Raw genomic sequence first — 25769 nt, 5'->3', positions numbered from 1 at the left:
AAATTATAAAATGTTTTCAACCCCTGAAAGGTATACTTCAGAAGTTATTAAAAAAAATTGCTTCTGCATGTGATGGTTCAAACAATAAAACTTAGTTTTGAAAAGTCAATAGAAAATATCATTGATTTGTAAAGTTTCTTGCAGCATTGAGTTGGATAAAGAAGCGATTTTAAACTAAGTTAAAATATACAAACTAATAAATCAATATGACATAGTACTTTTTAGTAATAGACTTTTATTTACACATTTTGGTTGTCACAAACTATCTTAAGAATAAGTATACAGGGTTGAAACTGATATATACATATCAATGAGTAATTGAAAGTATATTACAAAGAAATTATACAGTTACATTGACTTTACATTGACACATACTTAAAAAGGATTCTATAGAAACGCTAGATGCAAGTACTTTAAAGCGGAAACGTTCGTGAACACTTCAAAATTTTTGAATTTTGTGGGGAAAAACTTTAGAGACTTTATTGGTTATACATATCTTATTCAAAAAAATCTTTATTCAGATGAAATGAAGTATAAATGTTAATAAAAAGTAAGTAAATAATTGAGGGCAAACATTTGTGAATAAGGCCTAAATTTGTTATCTCTTATTATCCATGACCAATCCTACAATCAAATTGTTTTGGATTTTTACAAGCGCACTTTTTAAAAATAAATTTGGGGTACTAAATCAATGTTATGTACATTAAAAACGAAATAAAACTAAGTTTTCTAAGAAAAAAATCAGATCATAACATTGAAACACAGTGAACTTTCGCATGTTGTTTGAAAATAGTAACTGCAAACAAATAACTTCTAAGTAAAATAGATGTATCTGAATGTTTCAAGTAAGAATGAATTAAAAATATAACCTTTAAAAAAAACTTTTTTAGCTTTAATTGCATCTTAAATTATCACAAAAGTAGTTTTTTTATTTAAATATCTTCATCGTCTTCTTCCATCTGTTTGTACTCACTACAGCTTGACACAATATCATCGAAATCATAATCATAATGATAGCTCAAATCTTCCTCACTGCTGTCGGTATTAGCGTCATCTTCAACTTCGCTGAGGTTTTCCTCTATTTCATCATATGCTTCATATAATAATCTTTGATAATCATCGTCGTTACCATCATCGTCGTAGCCATCATCGTCACAGTCAGACACATCACTGCTGTCTATGTTTCCAACATCATTATCATTTTCATCATCGCCGTCATTCTCGCAAGGCTCAAAGTTATCACTGCCATTGCTGTCATCATCCTCCTCTTCGTCCTCACCAGGCCAAAAATCATTGTCACCATCGTCATTGCTTTTCACATTGCCAACATCATTATTATCATCATCGTTGTCATTCTCACTAGACACAAAATCATCATTACCATCATCACTGTTGTTGCCATCAACGATGTGATGGTTATCATCACCATCGTCATTGCTTTTCAGGTTGCTAACAACATTATAATCATCGTCATTCTCACTAGACTCAAAATCATCATTATCATCATCATCATCATCATCATAAATGCTGCGGCAATTAACATTGTGATGGTTGTAATCACCATCATCATTGCTTTTCACATTACCAACATCATTGTCATCACCGTCAACATCAATATCATCATCGTTATCGTCATCTACATCAGGCCCCATATCAACATCACAATCATCAACCCTGTTGCCATTATTAGTGTGACGGTTATCCTCACTATCAAGATGGGAGTAATTATTACTTATATCAGTATCACTATCATGAACGGTATCGTTACACTCCCCAGGGTCAAAGTCAACATCGCCAATATAGTTGTCATCCTCATAAGAGTCAACATTTTCACTATCCCTATCAGCACCATCTTCTTCAAAGTAACCTATAGAACTGACATTACAGTCGGAACTCGTTGATCCTGAAAATAAATTAATTATAGATACCATATGATGTAAAAAATTTGTTCGTACAGAAATGTCATCATAAGAAATATGTCATTATTTAAAAAAATGCACTTGTACTTGGACAGTTACCTTATGTTAGAAATATTTTTGTGGAAACACCTTTTTGTGGTTAATTGATTTTGCAGGAATTTTTTTTTGCAGAGGATAAAAATTAAATTTCTTCAAAAAGAAAGTAACTTTTTGTTGGAATTTCTCATTAACATTGAAAACGCACTTAAAGTTTTTCTGACAATAAAGTACTACTTCTACAATTTTTCTCCTGCAGTTTACCATCTATGTTATTTTGATTAAAATAAATACAAAGTAGAGATTAAGTACCATTATACTACAGGATTCCCACTCTTTTTTCAAAACAAAATTTGAGAACATTTGAGGACCTTTGAGGAGCTTTTGTTAACAAATTCGAGGAGATTTGAGGAGAAAAACTTGCACTTGTGAAGGAACACACAGACTGGCATCTCACTATTTTCTTACAAAAGATAACTAAGAAACTTTGCTTCAAAAACAAACACAACAAAAAAGCAATGTTTGCAGGCAACAGCAACCACAAATTGGAGTGATTTAAAATAAATAATATAAAAAATAGCATATATAAAAAATAACCAAATGTCAGAAAAAATTTTGAGGAGATTTGAGAAAACCTAAATAAAATTTCATAAAAAATTGACGACATTTGAGGAGAATTGAGAAGACTTTTTGAATTTGAGGATGTTTGAGGAGTAATGAGGAGGCGTGGGAACCCTGTACTTTATATCATAACAAGATTAAAATTTTGAAATGGAAGTTTTTTGTGTGATTTCATGCAGACTTTCTTAAAGATAAATTTTCACAGGTAATAATCACAGGAAATAATAATAATTATAATTGTTATTTAGGAGACTTACATTCAGGAAACAAATAGCTGTTAATATAATAGTAGTAGCAACTATGACATTTTTCATTCAACAAGGTCATCATAAATCAAACTTCTCGTACTTATTTTTATTGTGAAGTCATATGCCCAAATTAATATATTTAGTAGCAACTATATATACTTAAAATATACATCACCTGGAAAGCACAAATTTCTCAATCTCAAAAAGGATTAGACTGATTATAATAATAAAAAAATTTAAATTTAAAATCCTGATTTTTTTTTGGAGCAAAGCTAAGGAGAATTTTAAAATGGGGGTGATTAGGCAACTCTGAATTAAATCCAAAAATAAATTTAGTGCAAACAATGCAGTTTTTGCATTTGAAAAGATTTAAAAGTGTTAAACTTTAAAGGGAACCCAAGGTATAAAATGATGTTGGACTAACGTAGGATCTGCATGTCGGTTAGTGAATATCTTGAGACCGAAAAGAGCTTTTTAAAAAAATTTAAAAAGACTTGTTAGCTAACTTTTTAAGTTCTATAATATAAGTCCAACATCAACTTTAATGCAAAATCGAAGGAAAATACAGTAATAAAATTATGGAATAGCTTATAATGTTCTAACTTGTTGGTTGGCTTTCAGAATTTGTTGGTTGGATATTAGAACTTGTTGGTTGGCTTTTAGAATTTGTTGGTTGGATAGTAGAACTTGTTGTTTCGCTTGCATAATTTGTTGGTTGGATAGTAGAACTTGTTGGTTGGCTTTCAGAATTTGTTAGCTGGTTTGTAGAAATATCTTTTAACAGTAATGCTGGCCTAAATAAGGAGTAACAAAAATTGAAACAATGAGATGAGAATCCCTTATATGCAAATTGGCATCAAAAATTTTTTTTACCTATGGCAATATGACAACTGTATTGGGGTTGATTCTCCAAACGAATTTGTTGCTACAATACTAAACTTGTAATTTTCTCCAATAACCATATTATCTAAAACATATGCATTGGAAGAAGCTGTGTTTTCCAATAGTTCCCAATATCCATCAGTTTCGTTTTTCTTTTTCAAGATATAATGATAGCCTTGGTCTAGCCAACACAAATCGCAACAAGCTTCACTTGAATATGCACAAGTAAAGTTTTGAACCACGGCAGGAGGCTGAAAGCTACACATAAGCAATGCATAAGTAACACAAAGATGATTAAAAACAAAAAAACAAAAGTTAGGGATAAAGAACTAAAAAACTTACTTTCTCAGTATTGCTGCATTTATATTCTTTTCTCTCTGTGGAACTTCTTCATGAAATTTCATACATTTGATCTTTTTCATAAAGTCTTTATACTTCCACGATTTAACATTAACACCACCTGACAAACCATCTTTAGCAACATAGCACTTTTCTGTATTTGAATGCTCAATGTTTTCAACATGTACCACCTGCAAATACATATCGGCTAGCTCCTTGAAGATACCACCCAATGAAGAAGGTTCATTTTCTTCAACAAATATATTGCTCATTGAGATCAAAACTAAGTTCGAAGTTGCTCGTGTCATGCATTCCAGGGTCAAATGATGTAGCTTTTTCTCTCTAGGATCAACAATTAATAAACACTCCTCTGCCTCTGAACCACGGCAACCTTCATGATCAGTTAACAAATTACAATTATCAGCATACCAATTGGTTAAGGTGCCATCATGTTTCCTGATTTTCCATCCTGAAGATGAATTATAGCAACAATATTCCATATCCAGAAGATTTAAAATTTTATTAAATACATTTAATTGCGTCGTTCTGTTGTACATGAACAAACGTTTTTTATCTGAGCGATTGAGACATATATGTTCTAAAGCTATGGCTAGCATTGTAATAAGACAATCTTCTTTTTTATCTTTTCCTTCTAAGTATAAGAAAATAGGTTTTTTGCCTTTGATGTTATGTCCAATAACATCCACCGAATTACATTTAAATTTTGTTACTGTTTTAGCATCACCAATAGTATTGTCATCATTTGCAGCAGCTGCAACGTCAATATCAATTGGTGGTTCGAATGTTGACTTATTTTTTGTGGAAACCTTTTGAAGCATGTGCATTTTGACTGTAGATTTATTGCGATCATTCAACAATGGCTTTTCATCTTTGGTAGATACTTTTGGCAAACTTGTAACAGATTCTGTTTCGTTAACAGGATGGACAATGATACTTTCTAGTTGACACAATTTTCTTTCAAATGCTTTCAAAAATTCAAAATTCGCTTTTGTTGTTCTCATACTTTTGTTTAACTGCAATACATGCATACCTGTCTCATTATATTTAAACTTGTCATGATCTTGTGCATTGGTGCTTGATTCGAACCTTCGATGTTTCTCTAGGGATTCTGGAAATAGCACAATCATCGAATCTTTTACTTTATTTTCTCTTTCAATGTAATGCTTTAAAGCCAATGCTTCCCCTAGGTCGAACATCTCTCCATCCACTTCATCTGCTATCAGGTGCACAGTTGCATCTTTATGATTCTTTAGTAAGCGCTTGAGAAGCAACGAAAGTTTGGGAACTTTAGTGAAACGCAACTCTTTCGCCAACTCAACAACGCTTTTTACAAGAATAGTTACATCTCTTTTTCGAGTGACATGCTGGACATACTTTTCAACATTTTTTAGAACTAAAGCGTTATGCTTCCAAACCACATAGTAAACAACAGCTGTCATGTTTTCAGAACATTCACAAATCAGCTCCAAATGGGACAATGCTAAAACAGTTTTGCCACTGCCCAACGGCCCAATAATAATTTTTTTCTTCTCTGGATGGTATAAATACCGAAGCTGCTCACTTGTTAAATGCAGGGTACCAATTTGTTCCGCAATATTGCTACTTGGTGTTGGCATAGGATATAAAGCTTCTTTCGTGGCAATAAAACAAACAATGTGGCTTAAAACAATCAAAAACTGCTTTTGCTCATTAAAAGCATTTTCCTGTGAACCGATTACTTCAGAGTGTTGCAATAACTTAATAAAAAAATCTCGCATTTTTCTTTCTGATGATACAATATCGTTATGTAATAAATGGCAATCTGTGCAAAAAGATGTTTCTTTACTAATTTTAAATTCAGGAGCAACAACAACATTAACAAACTCTAATGAGCCTTTTATGATGTGTTTTTTATTAAGTGCGCATAAACATTTGATGTCTTCAGCACCTCTTTGGAACTCTTGCTGAATAGACAATTCATCTGTTGTCTCTGTATAACGAATGTTGATGATAGCATTACAGCCTTGATGCAAAATCAAAATCCTATTATTAAAATCGCCTATTTCTTTGCAATTCAATGTAAATTGTGAATCTAACTTGAAAAATTTCAAGTGCTCCATAGAGTTGTAATGTGTTATCACAAAAAGTAAGTTGTTTTTCGTTTTTTCTAAAATACTCTTGAGTTTTGCAGCAAATGTAGAACATTTTTGCTTGAAAACAACAGGAGGGAATTGCACTGATTCTTGTAAATACATTTCGTCTGACGTGTAATATCTTGTAAGATACTCCAAAGCGTAGTCTTTATAGTCACTGTGCGACTTTCTGTGCACTGTTCCACCAACGATAAATTCAACATCTGAATATTCTATCTCTGTGTTGATGATATTTTCAATTTCCGATGAGATTTCACAACAGTTGTGAGTTGACACAACAAAATGCTTGCAATTGTTAACGAATCTGTGTGCACATACTAGATCATCATCTAATAAGTAGAAGCATATGAAAATTGTAATCAATTACGTTATATTTCATTTTTGCAGAATGAATAATTGTGTAACTTATTTTTGTTGTTTCACCTAAAACTTTGCCAAATTTGTGCAAAATTCTACAAAACTATTAACTGGACAGTGAAAGTGGTAATATATGAAAACAAAAGAGCAACACTGTTGATGTTTTTTTAAATGTTCTAACAGCATTGTGTTTATTTGTTAGATGAAAAAAATGGTTGAAAAAAAAATGATTTTGTAAAAACAATTATCATATTTACTTGCAAAAGCACTGTATTTGATGAAAATTCTCGCCATCATCCTATCACCCTAAATACCCATGCTGGCTCCATTTAAATGGAAATAAATAATCCCTCCCTTCTTTAAAAAAGGGTATGTATTTGATGAAATAGTGATCAGAGGGGGAAACTCCATGATGAACTTGATAAAGAAAACAAACATATTGAAAACATCTCGCGTGATGGTGCATTTTCAGAAATGTCCTATTCAATTACTGTGGAAAGTTTATCATTTCTTGAACATGATAGTTTAGTAGGCGATGTTTCGGGAGATCCTTCTCCCATCATCGGGCGCATCCCATCATGTTCAAGAAATGATAAACTTTCCACAGTAATATGAATACTGAACAGACAAACCGAAATAATATCTTCAATAATGTCCTATTCAAGTTGTTTAACTAACCTTTAATTGTCACTCTTATTTTTTTATGTGTAGCATCAACTAAATTGAAAGTAATTTCTTTAACACCAAATACAGCATTTTTGAAAAGAGTAACATGTAGTCTTTTCTCTACAACTTTTTTGTGATATTCAACACCCTCTTGAAGTTCTTCAAAGCTTGCTTGATCTATTTTGCATACTTCTACTTTGTGCAAAGGATAATTACCATCAAATTGAACAACAGTGTCTTGTTCAAAATTCTTAAAAATGTAAAACCTAAACAAAAAAAAACAATAATTGAAAAATCACCCACCACGCATATTTTTTAATAAATACTAGCTGTAGCAGCCTTTGTCATTATTCCCACCCTGAAAGTCATTATTATTAGCCAGTAAGAATTCAATCGTCACAGCAAAATCAATAAAAATATATATATAGCATTTGTTATTTGCAAATTTAAAATTTCGTGCATGGTTTTACGGCTCACTTTTGGCTAGTAGACAAAATATAGGCATTGCTATAGAGATTACCCATTTTTGGTAATATAGGGGTATGCATTCGGTGAATTCTGTATAATAACTAAAATGAAGTTGGTAAAACTACTAACTTGTCACAAAAAATACAATTTCAAACAACTCAAATTGGGATGCAGGGGCTGATATATGTCGATTTAGACATTGGTATAATGATTTTGGGGCCATCTACTCTAGGTGCCCAAAATAGAGAGACAGTTTAAAAAATGATATTTATTTTTGTTAAGGTACTTTCAGGGTGAAGACCATTATTTGTATGAAGAAACACTCACATATACAATAAGAAAAAAAATAATACATTATTTTAATTTATGTATTTTTTAATACATTAACAGTGCAAACATACAACAACCAAACACATAACAGCAAAACAACCAGACAACTGATAGTCAAATTTGTCAGTGGACCATGGAACCCCAAAATAATTTTCTGAATCGGCCTTGGGAATGCTAAAATTACTATATAAGTTTTTATGTTAGTTAAAATTTTAATACAGACAGTGGAACTTCAACTTTAATACACTGATTATGCTTTATTGTTATGATTTCAAAACAATCCAGGTGAATAATTCTTAGTAGAGATTGAATACCTGGATGTGTTATATAATTTCTTAAAAAATGTGGGGTTTTTGTGTGTTAATAAATGTTGGGCTAAATTTTCCAATTTTTGTAGGACTGTGAATTAGGCAGTGGGTTTATTTGCATTTCAAAGTTTTTGCAACAACAGATTAAATCCTGCTCAGTGTACACAGGAGCACTTCTTCAATTTATTTTGGCACATTTAGTTTCTGCAAACTTATTTTTGATTGGCTGAGACTTTATTGTGCAAATTTATTTTTTGCAAAATGATAAAAATGATAGCTGGCCATAGTGACAAGCATTTTCCCATTTTCCGAAGAACTAAAAACTAGTAACAGAAAAATTGAAAAGATTTTAACAGGTAAAAAAATGTATTTCCTTTTATCTTCTTTTCTCCGATGTATATATATAATCTTAAAAGTGCAATCAAACTCACTGGTCACTTCGTACTCTATAATAAGAATACCACCTTTCAAATGTGACCAGTGACCAATTTTTTTCTGATCAAAAAGAAGAACAGCAAATTTTAGGTTGCTTTTATTTAAATAAACACACATTCCGTCATCATACTTAAACAACAACAACTATACTGTTTGTCATTTCGCTAAATAGAAGATTTGAAGCATGAAGATCCAAATCTTGTTAAAGGGGACCTACAGACACAAAAATTATTTTGCGATATATTATCAAACATGGATTATATTTTAAAACATAAAGAAGTGCTCCTTAACTATGTCTTTTTTTACCACAATGGTGGCAATGAAAGTGCCAGCAATATGCTTTTATTGGGCCACATAAAAACAAGAAGACTGGATCTAGTAACAAAATGATGTTGCAAAGTGCAGCACTCAGCAGCAATAGCAGTGAGAAATATGAATCCTAGAGAAGACATAAAAGAGTTTGGTAAGTAACCTGCCCAATACGATATGTTTTAACATATATTATATAAACACTAAACCAAAATATTTCAAATGATCCAAATTGTTTGTGAAGTGATAGCAAATGTTTGCAAAATGTTCCTCACAGCTGCAATACCAACAAAATCCCAGAGGAACTTTATGAACACATTATTAAAAAAAACTGTAAAAAGTGAATGTTTTTTTTTTCCAAAAATAAAAATTTCTCATTTTTCAGGAAAACCATGATAACCAACAACAATAAAAACACATTTTCTTCAACTATAAGCAGTCTTTTGAAACTATTTTAGATGCATTGTCACTTCCCCATTGATCCTGGTTTTATGCCAAAAAGAAATCCTTTCAATAAGTAGAACAAAAGCTCATCCTTTTTTCAAATCTATTGTGTATGATGGACCTTACATTGAGAATTTAAAATAATGAGAAACAATATTTTCTGCTAGGGAAAAAATATATAAACGAAATCGGATTTCAAAACTGTGTGTCTATACAAACCTATATTAAAAATGCATTTTGCTTTCGTTTGATGTTCAAAATGTTGATGACATTGATGTTAAGAAGGGAAGACCAGCGCAATGAGGTATTCAAGATAGCAAAGCAAATGAAGAAGACTAACCAAGATGTTGTAGGTGAGAAGTGTATACGTAATGATGAAGGTGTTTTGGCTAGCACAGAGGAGGAGAAAAGGGTAGCTTGGAAGAATTATTATCAGAGGTTGCTTAACACTGAGTTTGATTGGGATGAGGATAATTTGTCTGATGATGATGTTGTAGAAGGGCCAGCTATGCAGATCAAGACAGAATGGGTAGTGGAGGCTATTAGGAAATTGAAGATTGGCAAGACTGCAGGAGTATCAGGTATTGTTGCAGAGATGGTAAAAGCATCTGGGTATATTGGAGTTGAGCTTATTACAAGTCTTGCTAACCAGATTATAAAGGATGGTGCTATTCGGAGTGAGTGGCAGTCGAGTGTAATAGTGAATTGTTTCAAGGGCAAGGGTGATGCATTAGAAAGGGGTAACTATAGAGGTTTGAAGTTGGTTGATCAAGTAAAGAAAGTTATTGAAAGAGTGATTGATAAGTTACTTAGAGAAAGGATTGATATAGATAAGATGTAATTTGGTTTTGTTCCAGGGCGTGGCGCTACAGATGCTTCAGGAAAAGTATTTAGGAAAGAGAAAGAATCTCTATTTTGCCTTTGTAGATTTAGAGAAAGCTTTTGATAGAGTGCCACGTAAAGTTACTTGGTGGGTTATGAGAAAATTAGGTGTGGATGAGTGGCTAGTTACAATGGAAATCTATGTACAGCAATGCTAGAAGTCGTGTCAGGATTAACGATTCACTTATTCATGAATTTAGTGTAAATGTTGGTGTACATCAGGGTTCTGTACTTAGTCCTTTGTTGTTTGTTCTAGTCTTAGAAGCGCTGTCGATGGAGTTCAGAACAGGTTGTCCATGGGAGTTATTGTATGCAGATGATTTGGTTCTCATAGCAGAGTCGATGGAAGAATTAGTTGAAAAGTTTGAGAAGTGGAGGAAGTCTAAAGTCATGATTAGTAGCATTGCAGCCAAGTGTGACCTTGTAGCTGGAAAGTGGCCTTGTGGAGTTTGCAGGAAAGGGGTTGGTAGTAACTCAATTTTTTGTCAGACTTGCAAGCATTGGGTACATAAGAAGTGCAGTAGTATTAGTGGAAGGTTAAGAGCTGACATTCAGTTTGTATGCAAGCGTTGCAAAGGTGAGATTATAGAGAATGAAGTATTTCCAGCTTTAATGATGTACAACAGTGGCTCATTAGAGATAGTTGAGAACTTCTGTTACTTAGGTGATATGTTGGGCAGTGAAGGGGGTGTTGGAAGAAGTGTTACTTGCAGGATAGGTTCTGCTTGGAAAAAGTTCAGAGAGTTACCTCCTTTGTTGACTAGCAGAGTCCTGTCAATTGAGGTAAAAGGTAGGTTGTAGGAGGCCTGTGTAAGAAGTGTTATGTTGTACGGTAGTGAGACATGGGCAGTGAAGCAGGAAGATCTTGACCGTTTAGAAAGGAATGATATGAGAATGGTTAGGTGGATGTGTAGCGCCAATCTGAGTGACAGAAAGAGTTCAGATGAGCTAAGAAGCAGGCTAAGTATCCGTAGAATTAAAGATGTTATCCAGATAAGAAGATTGAATTGGCTGGGGCACTTGGAAAGAATGGAGGAGGATAATTGGGTAAGAAAGTGTAGAGACTTGATAGTTCCTGGGGCAAAGCCCAGAGGCAGACCGAGAAGGACTTGGCAAGAGGTTATAACGATAGATACAGAGGAAGTTGAGTTTAGATCTAACACAGTCTAGATCAGATTGGAAGAGGGTCATTAATATACCCCATCCAACCCATGCTAGCATGGAAAACTGACGTAAGCCGAGAATGATGATGATGACATTGGTTCGCCTATTAGCTTACTAAATAGTCAAATATTAGATCCTTATTTGTGTTTAGAAAGAAATGATTTAAAAATAGTTAGGTGGATGTGTAACTCCAGTCTGAGAGACAAGACTTGGCAGGAGGGGTAATAAGTACAGACATAATGCAGGGAAATTTGAGTTTAAATCTAACAAAGTCTAAGTCAGATTGGAAAAGGGTTGTTAATGTGCCCCCATGCAACCAATGCTAGCATAAAAAATGGACGTTAGGCTGAGAATAATGATGATGATGATTTAATGAACTTTGTCTTATCCTCAGTAAGGTCTAAGGTGCCTTTTCTTCTTATTGCTTGCAACAATTTTTTACAAAGTAGGTTGTTTGATATTTCTGAAGTTATCTTACGAAACTGAACTCTTTGTCACACAAGGGAGCAACTTGAACAACTGAAAGCAGAACAACTTAGGATATTTAGCATAAAATAAAATCGGAATTTTCTGTACTTTGCAACGTAACACACCAATTTCGTCCCAGTCTTTTTTTAGGAATTAGGGGTTGGGATTTCTCGTCATATTTTGAGGTAATGAAGTTCTTATTTATGCCACTTTGGTGTCATATGAAACCTCAAGAATATATACTTGAATTTATTTTCTTATGGTAGAAGTAACAACATATATAAATTGAATATAATTTTTATGTTTAGTTCCCCATTTAACTTAAAAAATAAAAAATATATATAGCTCCTAAAAACTTAAGGCATTAACAGAACATACCTTTGAGTTGAATCTCTTTTTTCCGGGTAGATTTCTATTTTTCGCTTTGCTCCTTTGGACTTGCAATCATTTTCAAGCTTATTCAATCTCTCTGAGTGGCTTTGTACTTTACATTTAATGTTTTGAATCTCAGCTTGGTCTTGCTGAATGTCTGCTTGACATTGCTCTATATTTTCTCCCTGTCTTTTTTGAATACTTTCAAGGATAGAAATTTTTAAATCTTTTAAATCATCTAGTGGTTCTGATTTTAAACCTTTTACAGTGTTTAAATCATATCCTAATCTTTTAAGAACAGCTTTAAGTTTTTTCCAAACATCACAAAATTCCTGATAAGTAAACAATGTTTTATGCAAGATAAAATTTCTTAAATTTCTTAATCGAATAACATCAGCACCTATAGAAAAATCATCATCCTTTGGCTCCTTTCTCCAACCACCAATTGGTTTTGATACATTGGTGCAATTAATGAATAAGTCGCACAAAATTGAAATGTCGAAGCTGCTGGAATCAGTTTGATTATTTGAAGGAAATAGAAGTTGTTTCTGATCTTTCTTTAAATGTTTTAGCTCTTTCTTGAAGCGCTGAAGATGTGCATACAATTTCTTTTTGTCAATAGGAAGGTTTCCTTTCAATGGATCATGTAATACACAGCAAAGGTGCTTTCTTCCTTCCCGAAGAAAAACATCCAGACGGATATTATATTCATTTTCCACGATAAGCGATTGAGGCAAAGGAGCTGTCTTCATCTTTACCAAGCATTATGCAAACTTGTGTATATATATATAATCTAAAACAAAATAGTATATAAACACCATAAAAACTTTTCCCTTTTAATAAGTGCAATTGGCTCAAGTGATTGCTAAATTTTTAAAAACAATTGATAAAAACATTGCCATTTTCCAATACCAATGTAATTTTGGGGGATGAGAATAATGGATGTAGTCTGCAATTAATTTTGTGTGTTTAGTCCCTTTTACCTATAAACTCTCATATTTTTTTACAGATTTTTTCCTATTCCAACACTGAGAGCACAAAGGTTTTAAACTTTTGAATTTGTATGACCTTCTCAAGAGTTTATCTGGAGCTAAACTGCAAGTTTTACTCATGTTAATTGTAGATAGATGAGCATATGTTACATGGCTAGCCTCACACATATCGAGGGATATACCCTGTCTATTATTTCCAGAAGGGGCCATGGCTTAGATGGAGAGTCCTAGAGTATTTAATGCTCATTTTGAGCTACGCAGACCTAATTAGGGCCTCCCGGCAACATCCAACAGCCCACACAGTGAGCCATCTCCCCAATTTCCCTCGCATGGCGTGGGTTAACCCGGGGCTATAGTAACATTCACTCTCCCATGTTGAATTGCCGACAAGAGGAATCAAACCCCGGTCTCCTGCACAGAGTACGAGCTATAACGACTAATCTACAGCGCCACATAACCACTAATCTACGGCATCACATTGTGGTGACAGAAGTACAGTTCTTTAGCATTGTGGTTGGTATACATTAGGTTTACCTTAATCATTGAGAATGTCATGTAGAGCCTGGCACAGTGGGGGAGGTTTCTACCTATAGACCTAATCTTAAAGGTTGCCAGGGATATTAGTCTCACTTGCTTGTAAAGGAACTGGACCCTAACCAGGTCTTGATAATTCTTATACATGTTCGTTTATGAGCATAGCATTTATAAGCATCCCTATTTTTAAGCATATACTAAGCGTTATGTGAAGCCTAAAACATTCTTAAGTTTTTATGTTTTGTTTCGTTAGCAGTTTTCTCTTTATTCTTTATATATGCATTAACCAGCATGTCTTGAGATTTAAATTGTAATTAATGATGATGAACGCAATAGGCATATTTTGGTCCTGATCATGTTTTTCATAAGCATCCTTAAGGCTCATTTTAGAATTTCATTTGCTTATATAAGTATTTACAAAGCTACTTGGGTTCAAATTTGGCAAAACATAAGAAACATGTAAGAAACATTACCAGGCTGAATTGTTAAGGAACACAAAAGACACAATTCTCACAAAAATGAGTATCCGCAAGCAAGTCAAAGATGATCTTAAAAAGGAGTTTAGCTCCCAAGATGACTTAATCTAAACAATAATTAGGGCAACATTAACAAACAACATTAACAAACATCAATGTTGAATGCAGATTTTCTGTTGGATTAGGCTACTCTTGTGCCTAGATACATGACTTTTTCTCAATTTGAACAGATTTAGTGAGTGTTTGGAAATCAGGAAATAACCTTATTGGCAGGTCCCTGGATGCTGAGTGATTGGTGGTATAAAACTAGACAGGCTTTCCTTGTAATTCTATTTGTTTTAGCAAACATCAATGGTTGCAAGTAGGTTTTCTTTAAAATTAAAGGGGAATTTAGCCCAAACTTTTTTTAATCGGAAATATATTTTACAATTTTAATAGTATATAAAATTATAGTATATAAAAGTATATAAAACACATATTTTGATAGTATATAAAAAAAATTGAAATTCTTTGAATTTACATCCCTTTTCTAGCATAAAAGTTGACAACTGTAATCGCCATGTTAAAATCAAAACAATATCTGCAGTGGAGATCTCTGACGTATTTTACGCTCATTTCAATTTTTTTAAGGTTGTTTACACAATGTGAACGATTCAAAAAAAATAACTCTGGTCCGTTGTACTTTATTTCGCTTTTTCTTGTTGTTATTGTTTTTTTGAAAATGCTAAGTCTCGTTATATATCAACAAATTCTTTGAAACCAGTATACTTTCCATTTAAATCAGGAAATTCTTCCCTTATTTTTCGCACAACACAAGCTGGAATCACCACACGACATCCTTTTCCAAGCTTTTCATAATAATGTACCCAGGCCATGTACTGTCAGTAACTGATATACCTCATTTCCGTATAAGGAATCAAGGTTTAAGTTATAATGTAAACCAGGATAAAATATATTGAAATTATTCATTCATCAAAACTTCTTTGAAACAAATTGTTATTTGAGGCACAAGGGCCCTTTTCCTTTGTTATTTGATATTCAAGGAATGATATTATTTTTAATTTAATTGAATTATCTGCGATGGTGTGTATTTTCATAGCGCGTGGACCTGTAAGATTATAAAGCGAAAAGTGAGAAGATACAAAGATACGAAGAATGTTTTATATTGGTGTGACTATGAGAAATATGGTCTTTGAAAATATTTACGAGAATTTTTTGAAGAAAAACTTACGTATTAGTATATGTGGAGAGTTTGTTATATTTTTCTGGTATCGTCGATGTCGTATTCTGGCTGTCTCTAACACTGTGCTGTTCAAACATAAAATTTCAAAATCCTTGTGCATCGTTATGCACTTGTTATTATTCAACTTGTCATTCAATAAATTGGAAAATTCTTGGCAACACTTGCATTCCACAAGAGTGAAGGAATTGAAAATAACACAAGATGTACAGGGACACCAATGCAAATTTTCAAGTCTGCTTGAATTCAATTTGTCTTTTTCTTCACTATCACTAGATTCATAAGTCACTTTTTCAAGTTCTGCCTTGGAGTATTCAGGCTTATTCATGTAACATCCTGTTACTGACGTTTCACTAGAGTCACTTAAATATTCTAATAATAGGGGAGTCAGAGCAGGAGCTTAAATTTTCCATATCTCCCTGCTTGCGCTCAGCGCAAGCTTATGCTTCTTCAGCGTAAGATACGTCACGATATAACAGTCTCCAGAATCAGCGTGGCCTCAGAAAATTTAAATGGCGCTTACCGTTCGCTCATAGAAGGGGAAACTTTTATATTAAAATCAACCTAATTAATATTCATTTTTCAAAATTTTAAACAGAAATTGGGAAATAAACGTAATGTTAACCGAAATAATGCTATTTAAGTTGGAGGCTTAATTCCCTTTTAAGTGAATGCATATCAACTTTATCATGCTTTTGCTATGACTTTATAACGTTCACTCGTTGTGAGGATAATATATACACATTTTGTTTTGCAATCATCACACAATTTTGTGACAATCATATAAATTAGATTGTTGATATTATTATGTTGCCTCCATAATATAGACTGTAAACAATAGTGAATGTTCTTGGTGGGGTCTTAAGTGGTTGTGCAGTTGTGTTGATATCCAGTTGTGTTGTTGTGTTACAGATCAAGTTGTGTTGTTGTGTTCCTGCTGGTTGTGTTTGTGATACCGCTGAGTAATCAAGTGAGACAATCAAAGTAAGTCATTATTGTTACTTAACAAATGGTAGCAGAGGAATAATGGCTTCAAGAAAAGATTACAAGGCCCCGCCAACGTTAAGTGAGGACATTTCATATGAAAACTGGAAAAAGGAGATAAAAATTTAGCAAATCTTTACAAATGTTGATAAAAAGAAACAGGCTGCTGCTATTTTTCTTACACTTGAAGGTAAAGCTGAAGATGCAGTTCTTAAAAAGAACATTGAGACTCTTAATGCAGATAATGGTGTTGATAAAGTAATAGAAACTCTTGACAGCTTATTTAAAAAAGACACGTTACAATTAGCTTTTACTAACTATGATAATTTTGAAAATTTTTGCAAAACTGAAGAAATGACAATGAAACAATATGTAATTGAGTTTGAACGCTTACACAACAAAGCTAAGCAATATGGCATGGAATTACCATGAAACTTTTGGTAAACGCAAGACTACCTGAGCAACAAGAACGACTGGTAAAAGCAACTATTACTGAACTCACATTTTCTGGAATGAAAAATCAACTGAAGAGGATCTTTGGTGATATGGTTCAACAAGATAGAGTCAATGTAAATGATATTAAGTGTTTGGAAATCAGGAAATAAATTTTTAAACACAATTTTAGATGCAAAGTAAGTGAAGGGATAAATATGGTCAGGCTTTCCATTTACGTAAATTTTTATTGTGAAACATTCATAGTGACAAGGGGGGTTCTTTAAAAGAAAAGGAAATGTATATTAAACATTTTATCATGTTGGCATTCCACCTTTGGTGCTTATTATTTAATAAAATTGTTAGATAGGCCATTCTTGTGTTTGACTTGTGACGTTCATTGCATTATAAAAATAATAACTACTAATTTATAAAAAAAAAATTACATTTCTTTAATTGATATATGCATATTTTAACTTACTCTAATGTCATCTTCAGTCTAAATATTTTCATAAAGCTTGTAGTATATACAAGTACAAGGAATAAACAGAAGCTAAATTTACAAATAATTTTATGTAAGTATTGATAATAAGTCGTGTGACAAAAAGATGGAATGATATGGTTCAGCAATTGTCAATCTCCTGTTTATAATTAGACTGTAAAATTAGACTTGAGAAAAGTTGTGTCCAGAAAGAGACAAGCTACCCACACCACTTCCTCCAGCAATGTCAAAACTCTTACTGGAAAATTGAAATTTAACTTAAATTCAGCGCTTGTAGCAAACACTAGATTAACTTATAGCTCTGGTTTCCTAGCATACAAAAAAATCTGCTATAAATTGTCAACACCTTTATTTCCACTTTAGGAATTAACTTTAAACTCTTTGATACACACTTTTTTTGATAAGAACAGTGTTTTTTCATTGAGGGTGAAGTATTTTTCAGAGTAAAGTTTTGCGACATATGTGAACATCTCATTCTTTTGAATTAGATGTTCACACATATTTTTTAGTATACTGTTACGCATTTACAGCATGTTTATTTTTTTCTCACCAGAGATTTTAATCAAACCAAATATAACAGGTTAAAGATTTGTCTCATTTTGATTTCCCTAATTTCTTAGTTAACCAACAATTTTATTCTAAGCAAACTCACCCTGGAAATATTCTTATTTAGGCAATTTTCACCCTGTTATTCTTATAGAAGTTATTCTTGTAAAAGGGGAGATTGTACCTCCCTTGTCAAATAAAGACCATGAAAGTTTATCTCGCTGGAGTCAATTATAACAGCAATATAAATGGTCATAACACAATGCCAAATATGAATAGACCATGTTCAAGTCTGTAAATTACATACATGCCAGAAAAATAAACATTTTTGTTTTTCGCCACCATCAGCTCGACTTTCGTGTAAGTCTCTAAATTTGAAAACCATCAGCTGTTCCCTAGCCCCTTTAAGAAACTGATTTACATAACAGAAAAAGTGGGGACAGAAAAAAAAGAGTTTTCATAAAGTAGATGTTTAAACATGCATCTATTTATAACAAACTAATGTATATATAGATAATTAATAAAACGATTAACTTTTTTTCTTCTATAAGACTTTCTAATATTCTTCTTCCTATGTAATCTTTTGTTCTGATAGTCTATAATCTTTTTGATGGAATCCAACAGCTTCTCTTGCTTTCTAATATTCTTCCTTGCTCAATAATACTTTCATCCAACACTCATATGTAATCTTTCTTGTATAACCCAACACCTTCTTAGCTATATTTAAGGGGTCAGTGATATTGTCTTACTCTTTGTTCTATATGACAATAAATACATGTTAACATATATTACATCTTAAAAAATGTTCTCGTCAATGTCGTCCTCCTCCACCTCAAAAAAAGCATTGTAAATGGAAGATTTTTAAGTACCTTTTCAGGCTTAAATAAGGAAAAAACATTTCAGGCTCAAATTATCGAAATTTTAAACTCCAAGCTTAACCAACTGCTTAGAAAGTTTGTATAACACACTTATACTTTGCCTATCAATTACTTCAGCTCATCTATCTGAGAATGTGTTGTTTAGGGGGATAGCCAATTGCCTTACTACGATAAAGCTATGTGGCATTACTTAGTATTACTGGCATTTTCGGCCATTGTCAGTATCAGAGTACATCTCTCCTACCAAACACAAATGGGATCCTCTCACACACTTATCACCGCATGATTTTTGTGCATAGGACAATAACATTCTTTACATTCATATCAAAGTTGAAAAACTTCATTTAGAGTGCGGACGACTTTGTCCCGTGAATGCATTTGCTCATTACTCTTCATTTCGCGCTTTGGTTCCTCGTCCCTGGTTTATTCTGCAAAGCGGTGAATATGTGACCCAGAAATATATATCAGTGCCATGCTTAATGTATTCCTAAAATGCAGTGCTAACTTGAACACACTACTAGGAAGATTGGTCTAATGACTGTTTTTATATACTTATAAGTTACAATGTTTTGGAAAACTGGCTAACAGTTTCTTTATTCAAATTAAATGTTTTAATTACTGTATTACATAATATCAGCTGTGAGTGTTGGTGCAATAAAGTATGACAGTGTCAGTTGATTACATATGTGAATTCATTATTGTGTTATTAAATTGTATCACGCTCAGGACATGTCGATGGACCTGACGCTCAGGGTTTGTTGAAGCCCCTGACGCTCAGGGCATCTCTCATACACCTGACGCTCAGGGTATGGAAGAAAACACCACAATTAGCATGTGCCTGATGTTCAGGACATGTCGGTGCATCTGACGCTCAGTGCATCTCATTTGTCTCATGCACCTGACGCTCAGGGCATAAAAACGCTTATAATGCATATCCTGACGCTCAGGATATGCATTATATATTTGTGCATATCCTGACGCTCAGGATATGCATTATATATTTGTGCATATGACGAAGCACGAAGGAGGCACCTTCATTCCTACGCATTCCCAAAAATCTCCATAGTCTACGCATACCGAATCCGTTGTACCTACTCATTCCAATAGAAATATACAAAGATTCTATCAATTTGTGTTTGTTCTGAAACCCAAAGCAATTAAATGCTCAAAAAATCCTGTTTTTCAAAAATATTGACTAAAAAACAACACCTGACGAACTTTTACATTGTGAACAGGTAAAAATAAGTTGACACTTATATATGCATCTAGTAATTTATCTGTGCCAGGCACAGTGTGCATGCCCTAGCCATTATCACCATCTTCGTCTCTACAAATAGTAGGTAGCTAGAAGGAACAGGTAAACAAATACTTAAAAAACATATTTTCAAATAAAAAAATGAATTATTGATTTCCGTCCAACGCTACACGGGACGGAATCTTTAAAATCGCCTGATGGAAGATAGATATATATATATCTAGAGACACCACAGAGCCTGGACGCTGCTAAATTTTTGTCCAGGCTAAAACCTCTGAACATTTCCATCTTCTCGAAAGCCAATGAAGATGCTTCATTTTAATCTCTGTCAATTTAATGACAATCTAAACAGAGATTCTATGCTCTATGTTCTATGCCAGAACATTCCGTGTACGGCCATGATTAAAAGTGCTTACATTTTGTTGGTCGCCCGTTTGTAGTCTGGTTTGGTCGTATAGTAGCTTTATTGATGATGTATCTAGGGAGCTAAGCACTATTTTTAAAATTTGTGTATTTTATCAGGTAAGAAGATCTATAGACATTGACATGAACTATTTATATTCTTTGTGTATTTCTTTATTTTTTAGATCAAACATTGCCTAGTGAGAAAAGTGTGCTTGCTCTCTCTTTTTGATTGGTTCTGACATACCCATTTTAATAGTCTGAAATTACTTACTTACTAGCTAGCTATCAAGCTAGATAGCTACACAAAATAGTACTTTAATTAGAGCGCCTTTTTTAACAACAAAAATCCTTTGTCCTGCTTTGTGTATTTTTATCCTGGCTGGATACCAAATTCTGTTCTTATGGTAAAAAAGTGTGCTAAAAATAACTTTCAAACTACACTTTGTGGGGGCTTTTATCAGATAAAAAGATATATATTCGCACAGGTTTTTTATATTTTTTGCAACGTTACAAAACTTTATTTTTCCTTGCATCAAACAGTCAGGGTGAACTATTAGCCTGTAACAGAATATATAGGCCTTTTGAATGTTTACATTTCCCATGGTAAGCCCTTCTGGCTCTAACAACAGCGTGGCAGGCATTTCTTTCTACGGAAACATTTTTGAGTCTTTAAAATATTATCGAGTGTAGATGCATAACTTCTGATTGACATATATTTATATAAAGTCGTAATAATACCTTTGTGCAAAGAAACTGACTTAAAAGAACCTTACTTCACCTAGCGCCTGCTTCTTTTTGCCTACCACACAATTGCTAAAGGCGAAAGGGCTTACTGCGGAAAATGTAAACATTCAAAAAGGTCTATAGTTAGCCGGTGCAGGATAACTAGACGCTACGCACAGTATAAGCCGTTAAAGGCTTCTTTGTGTTAACTACTCTCTATTCCATGTCTTTTCTTGAAATCAGAGTATTGTGTTGTTTAATAATACGTCAAGCTGCTACAGTAAAATTAAAAACTATTTATTATCAGTTCTCTCTGAGTGCCTAGTTAACTTGAAAAACTTTCTTGAACTCCTCCAAAGTATCATAAAATATTTTCTAAGATTTCTTAGAAAAGACTTGACTTTAAAAAATCTCACGAAAAAGGCCATCGATTTATCAAATCCAACAAACTCTTTAATTGTTTGTTTACCCTTTTTTGTTTCTACCTGTTGAATTCAATTTGCTAATTTGAAATTTCTGTATTGTAATTTCTGTACTGTAATTTCTATAATAAATCCTGTATTGTTCACAGGTTTCAAAATTATGTATCGCCTGCTTAATATGTTACTTGTTTAACAAACATTTCAAAAGTCAGCTTGATTAAATTTATATACATATATAATATACCTTGTTCATCACATGGCATTGATTTCTTTTTTTAATAAATTCCCTTTTCAAATCAAAAAGGCAAAGAGAGGTCTATAAAGGGACAATATTTAAACAACCTGGTGTAAATTTAGTTCATGGCAAAATTGTATATTCTTGTTTCTCATTTTTAAAACGTACTTTCTTTTTCAGATCAGCTGTTATCAAACCATGCACCATCAGCATTTTCAAAAAATCTTCAGCTAGAGAATAAGTTTTGAAGGCTTAAAAACTGAAACATTCAAATGCTAATGTATTTATTGCTGAATTAATTAACAATGAACTACTTCATTTATTCAAGTTGAGCTTGTTCAGAAGTTATTATGTTCGAATCGTCAAGTTTATACATAACAAGATTTGTATTTTGGAATTTTCCTGATCAGTTTTGAAAATATCCAGTTAAAGTTTTAACTGTTATTTTAGAATATATACTTCATATAGATATGTAAAATTTTATTTTTTATTTCTTATTTATTGAGTTGTATTTCAACATTGCAGGGGAGTTACAATAATAATTGAGAGTTGGGATACTTAATGATTTACCCCATAATTCTCTGTTTTCAAGGCTTATGTCAAATTTCAGAATCTTTTAGGCTAATGACAGAAATCTTCAAGCCGCAGGGCTTCTTGTTATATTTCAAATGCTACTTAGCTCTTAGCGCAGCTAACTGGATGTGTCTGGATCTGGGACATGAAGCAATGTAGCTAGCCTGTTGTGGGTTTAGATTTCAGCACCAGGGCTAATTTTAGCACCTGGAAACAATTGCCACAGTAGTAAATTTAATTAACACCCTTTAAAACAAAAAGGTCTAGCTATGCAACTTTCACTTTCGCCGCTTACATTTTGAAGTGAAAAAAAAGATGTAAAAAACGACATTTACCTTCACTTGAGCCAATCAAACAAACTGTTAAGTAAACACTTCTAATTTGACGTACTGCTCCAAATTATAGCAGAATATTTGAGCCACTATATATATATATATATTAAACATCTAGTTAGACAAATCATGGAGGTCACGCGTGTATGATGGAAGATGCTTTATCCAAAATGCCATTCCGTGGTTTTAAATTTTAAAAATAACTCTTTTTTAAAATACTTCGGCATTAAATATGGCTTCCACTTATTACCCAGATCCCCGATTTACCCAGATTTTATTGGTAATTGAGCAGCAGTGTCATTAAACTGCTCCTGCTCCGTTGGTACATCATAAATGACAGATGGACCGTATTCAGGGAACTCTTCAACCACAGACGTCGCATGATTTTCTTCTTTCTTAGAGACAATGCAACCTCGTCACCAGGGCATCTTGTATCTTTTCTGACCCCGGGACGGCGATACGAACATGTATCGCCGTCCCGGGGTCAGAAAAAATACAAGATGCCCTGGGGACGAGGTTGGAGACAATGTTGATTATGGATGAAAACTTTTTTTTCATCAGCCAAACCGACTCTTCCCGAAAACGCCGATTTTTTTGGTGTTGGTTTTGGGAGAGGTTGGAATTTTTTACTTAAATATGTTGTTCCTCTATAACTTTTGGTCTTTCCAAAACCAAATTGTCTTCCTTGGGAGCATGAAATGATAGATCATTTAAAGGCCGAGTCAAGGTTTCATGAAGATGGTCTAGTACATCATTATCATACACTGAATGACAAGCTCTTGATTTGGTTTAAATTTCTCTGCAACACGAGGCCTTAAACCTATTTGGGAAACATATTTTAGGAATAGAATCTATTAAAACGGACTCGGTTTCGATATCATTAATGTCAATAAAATCGTTCTACATTTGGTTATCTTCTAAAGTAACCTCCTTGCTAATAACTTCATGATCCAAGATGAAAAAAGGAGATAAAGTGTATGGCGACGATAAAGATTTCCAGGATACATCTGCGACATTGTCACTAATGACGGATAGGATGTGGTTACAGGGCAACAAGGATTTGTTGGGGTGACTCCTTGTTCTTGATATCTTGGAAGAGAATCTTGTGTTTTTTTAAATTAATATCTAAAAAATTAAGTTGGTAACACACACAAAGATTTTCTTTTTTAAAGAAGACTACTGCTTTTTGTTTCTCTTGGTCAAAAGATCAATTTTTTTTATTATAACTTAAAACTCACCAGCAACTCCGAATGATTTATCTTTTTGATAAACAGAGAGAAATGATAATGATTTTATCTCGGAGATTTCTAACTGCTACATCGACATCTTCCATGGATTCAAATATATATTTCTGTTCTTCTTTTTACAATCTACAAAGTATCCAGTGGAAAAAAATTTTCGATTTTGATTTATTTCTAGCTTTTACTTTTTCTTTATAATATCCAAGAATAATAATAAAAAACTTTGACAACTTACCTTCTAGATTTTCATTATTCGTTTTATTTATTTCGATTATTGAACGATAATTACAGTTCGAAAGGTTTTATTTTAGTTAAAAACTTTAACGGTATACAAAATCTCAAAAACACGTGCGTGTGCGTCCAGGCTTTTTCCGCGAACTCCCCTGCTAAATGCGCACCCAATGCATTTCGGTATTACGCAACAACACGTCATATTTGAATGACGTATATCTAATAATAATTTAAATTTAAAACCACGGAATCGGATTTTGGATAAAGCATCTTCCTTCATGTGCACCATTTTATTTGGAAAGTCGAACATTCCGGCGGAATGACATATTTTCTTAATTTAGCGAAATACGTCATTCTCTTGTCTGCCATTTTGAAATTATGTCCAGTTGTGTGTTTTGCGCGATCTATGGATGCTACTTTCGGCGGGTTTCTGATGGCCTGCCTTTGACGGAATTTTGATTAACTTTAAAAAGCAGCTTTACAGTTGTTTGTAAATATTAAATGTCGTGTTTCACAAGCAATGAACTCATCGGGGTTTAATCTTCAACCAATACAGAAACTTGTTTAGTATCGTTCATCTCAACACTCAGTAAATGGTGTCTACATTCGACGAATTTGTGCTTTTTGTACACAAGTACAATTTTGATGCGATAACCCTCACCAAAACCTGACTAAATGACAACCCTTTCCTACTCGAGTACGTAAAGATCGAAGGTTACACAATGTACTACCATAATCGAGATAACAAGCGTGGAAGTGGTGTAGGTGTTTATATCAAGGATAATATAAAGCATAAATTGCGCAAGGATATCGTTATCAATCCAGCTCTCGAACATTTATTGGTTGAAATCGATGGGAAAAACAAACACTCGAAGCTACTCCTTTGTGTTGCCTACCAGCCGAACTTCACACACCAAGAAAAAGCAGAATGGCTCGACAACTTCGACCGCATCATTGGAAACGCTACTCTCGACAGGTCAGGAAATGTGGTGATAACAGATGACTTCAATATTGATCTTTTGCAGAACTCTCAAATTAAAGACTCTGACCTTGAAACCCTTCGATCGTTAGACTTCACTCAGCATGTCAACTTTCCATCACGAAAAGGATTATCCCTAATCGACCACATGTCGACCAACTCCTCCTGCAAAGTGAAATTCTGTGAAGTTCTTCCAACACCAGAAATCAGCGATCACGATGCTGTATTCGCTTGCATCAATACTCGTGTAGCTAGATTTGAGCCACGGTACAAGATCATTCGTGGCATGAGAAATTTTGACCTGTCGGCGTATGTTGCTGACACCGCAACCATCCCTTTCAATGTCGTTTATGCAACTGATTGTACCGATGACAGCTTAAGCACACTC

General features: G+C 33.4%; 1 protein-coding gene across 1 annotated transcript; it reads right to left on the bottom strand.

Annotated features, from left to right (window-relative positions):
- Positions 1-805: 805 nt before the first annotated feature.
- Positions 806-23109, bottom strand: LOC130632755 (uncharacterized). Its single transcript, XM_057444500.1, has 7 exons — positions 22934-23109; positions 12408-13194; positions 7234-7487; positions 4049-6527; positions 3698-3964; positions 3428-3618; positions 806-1903 (listed from the first exon to the last, which is right to left on the bottom strand). The coding sequence occupies exons 2-7, from the start codon at positions 13151-13153 to the stop codon at positions 933-935; spliced, it is 4908 nt and encodes a 1635-aa protein (XP_057300483.1). The 5' UTR covers positions 13154-13194; positions 22934-23109; the 3' UTR covers positions 806-932.
- Positions 23110-25769: the final 2660 nt, after the last annotated feature.

The sequence above is a fragment of the Hydractinia symbiolongicarpus genome, chromosome 1 (assembly GCF_029227915.1).
Source record: "Hydractinia symbiolongicarpus strain clone_291-10 chromosome 1, HSymV2.1, whole genome shotgun sequence".
Taxonomy (NCBI): domain Eukaryota; kingdom Metazoa; phylum Cnidaria; class Hydrozoa; order Anthoathecata; family Hydractiniidae; genus Hydractinia; species Hydractinia symbiolongicarpus.
The sequence above is the reverse complement of the archived record's forward strand: the minus strand, read 5'-3'. Positions and strand labels throughout refer to the sequence as shown.

Excerpts from the sequence above, each read along its gene's own strand:
- LOC130632755 (XM_057444500.1), bottom strand. The coding sequence starts at position 13,153 with ATGAAGACAGCTCCTTTGCCTCAATCGCTTATCGTGGAAAATGAATAT. Across the intron at positions 7,488-12,407 it reads AAAAGAGATTCAACTCAAAG|GTTTTACATTTTTAAGAATT; the intron begins GTATGTTCTGTT and ends TTTTTTGTTTAG. Across the intron at positions 3,619-3,697 it reads CAGTTGTCATATTGCCATAG|GCCAGCATTACTGTTAAAAG; the intron begins GTAAAAAAAATT and ends CTCCTTATTTAG.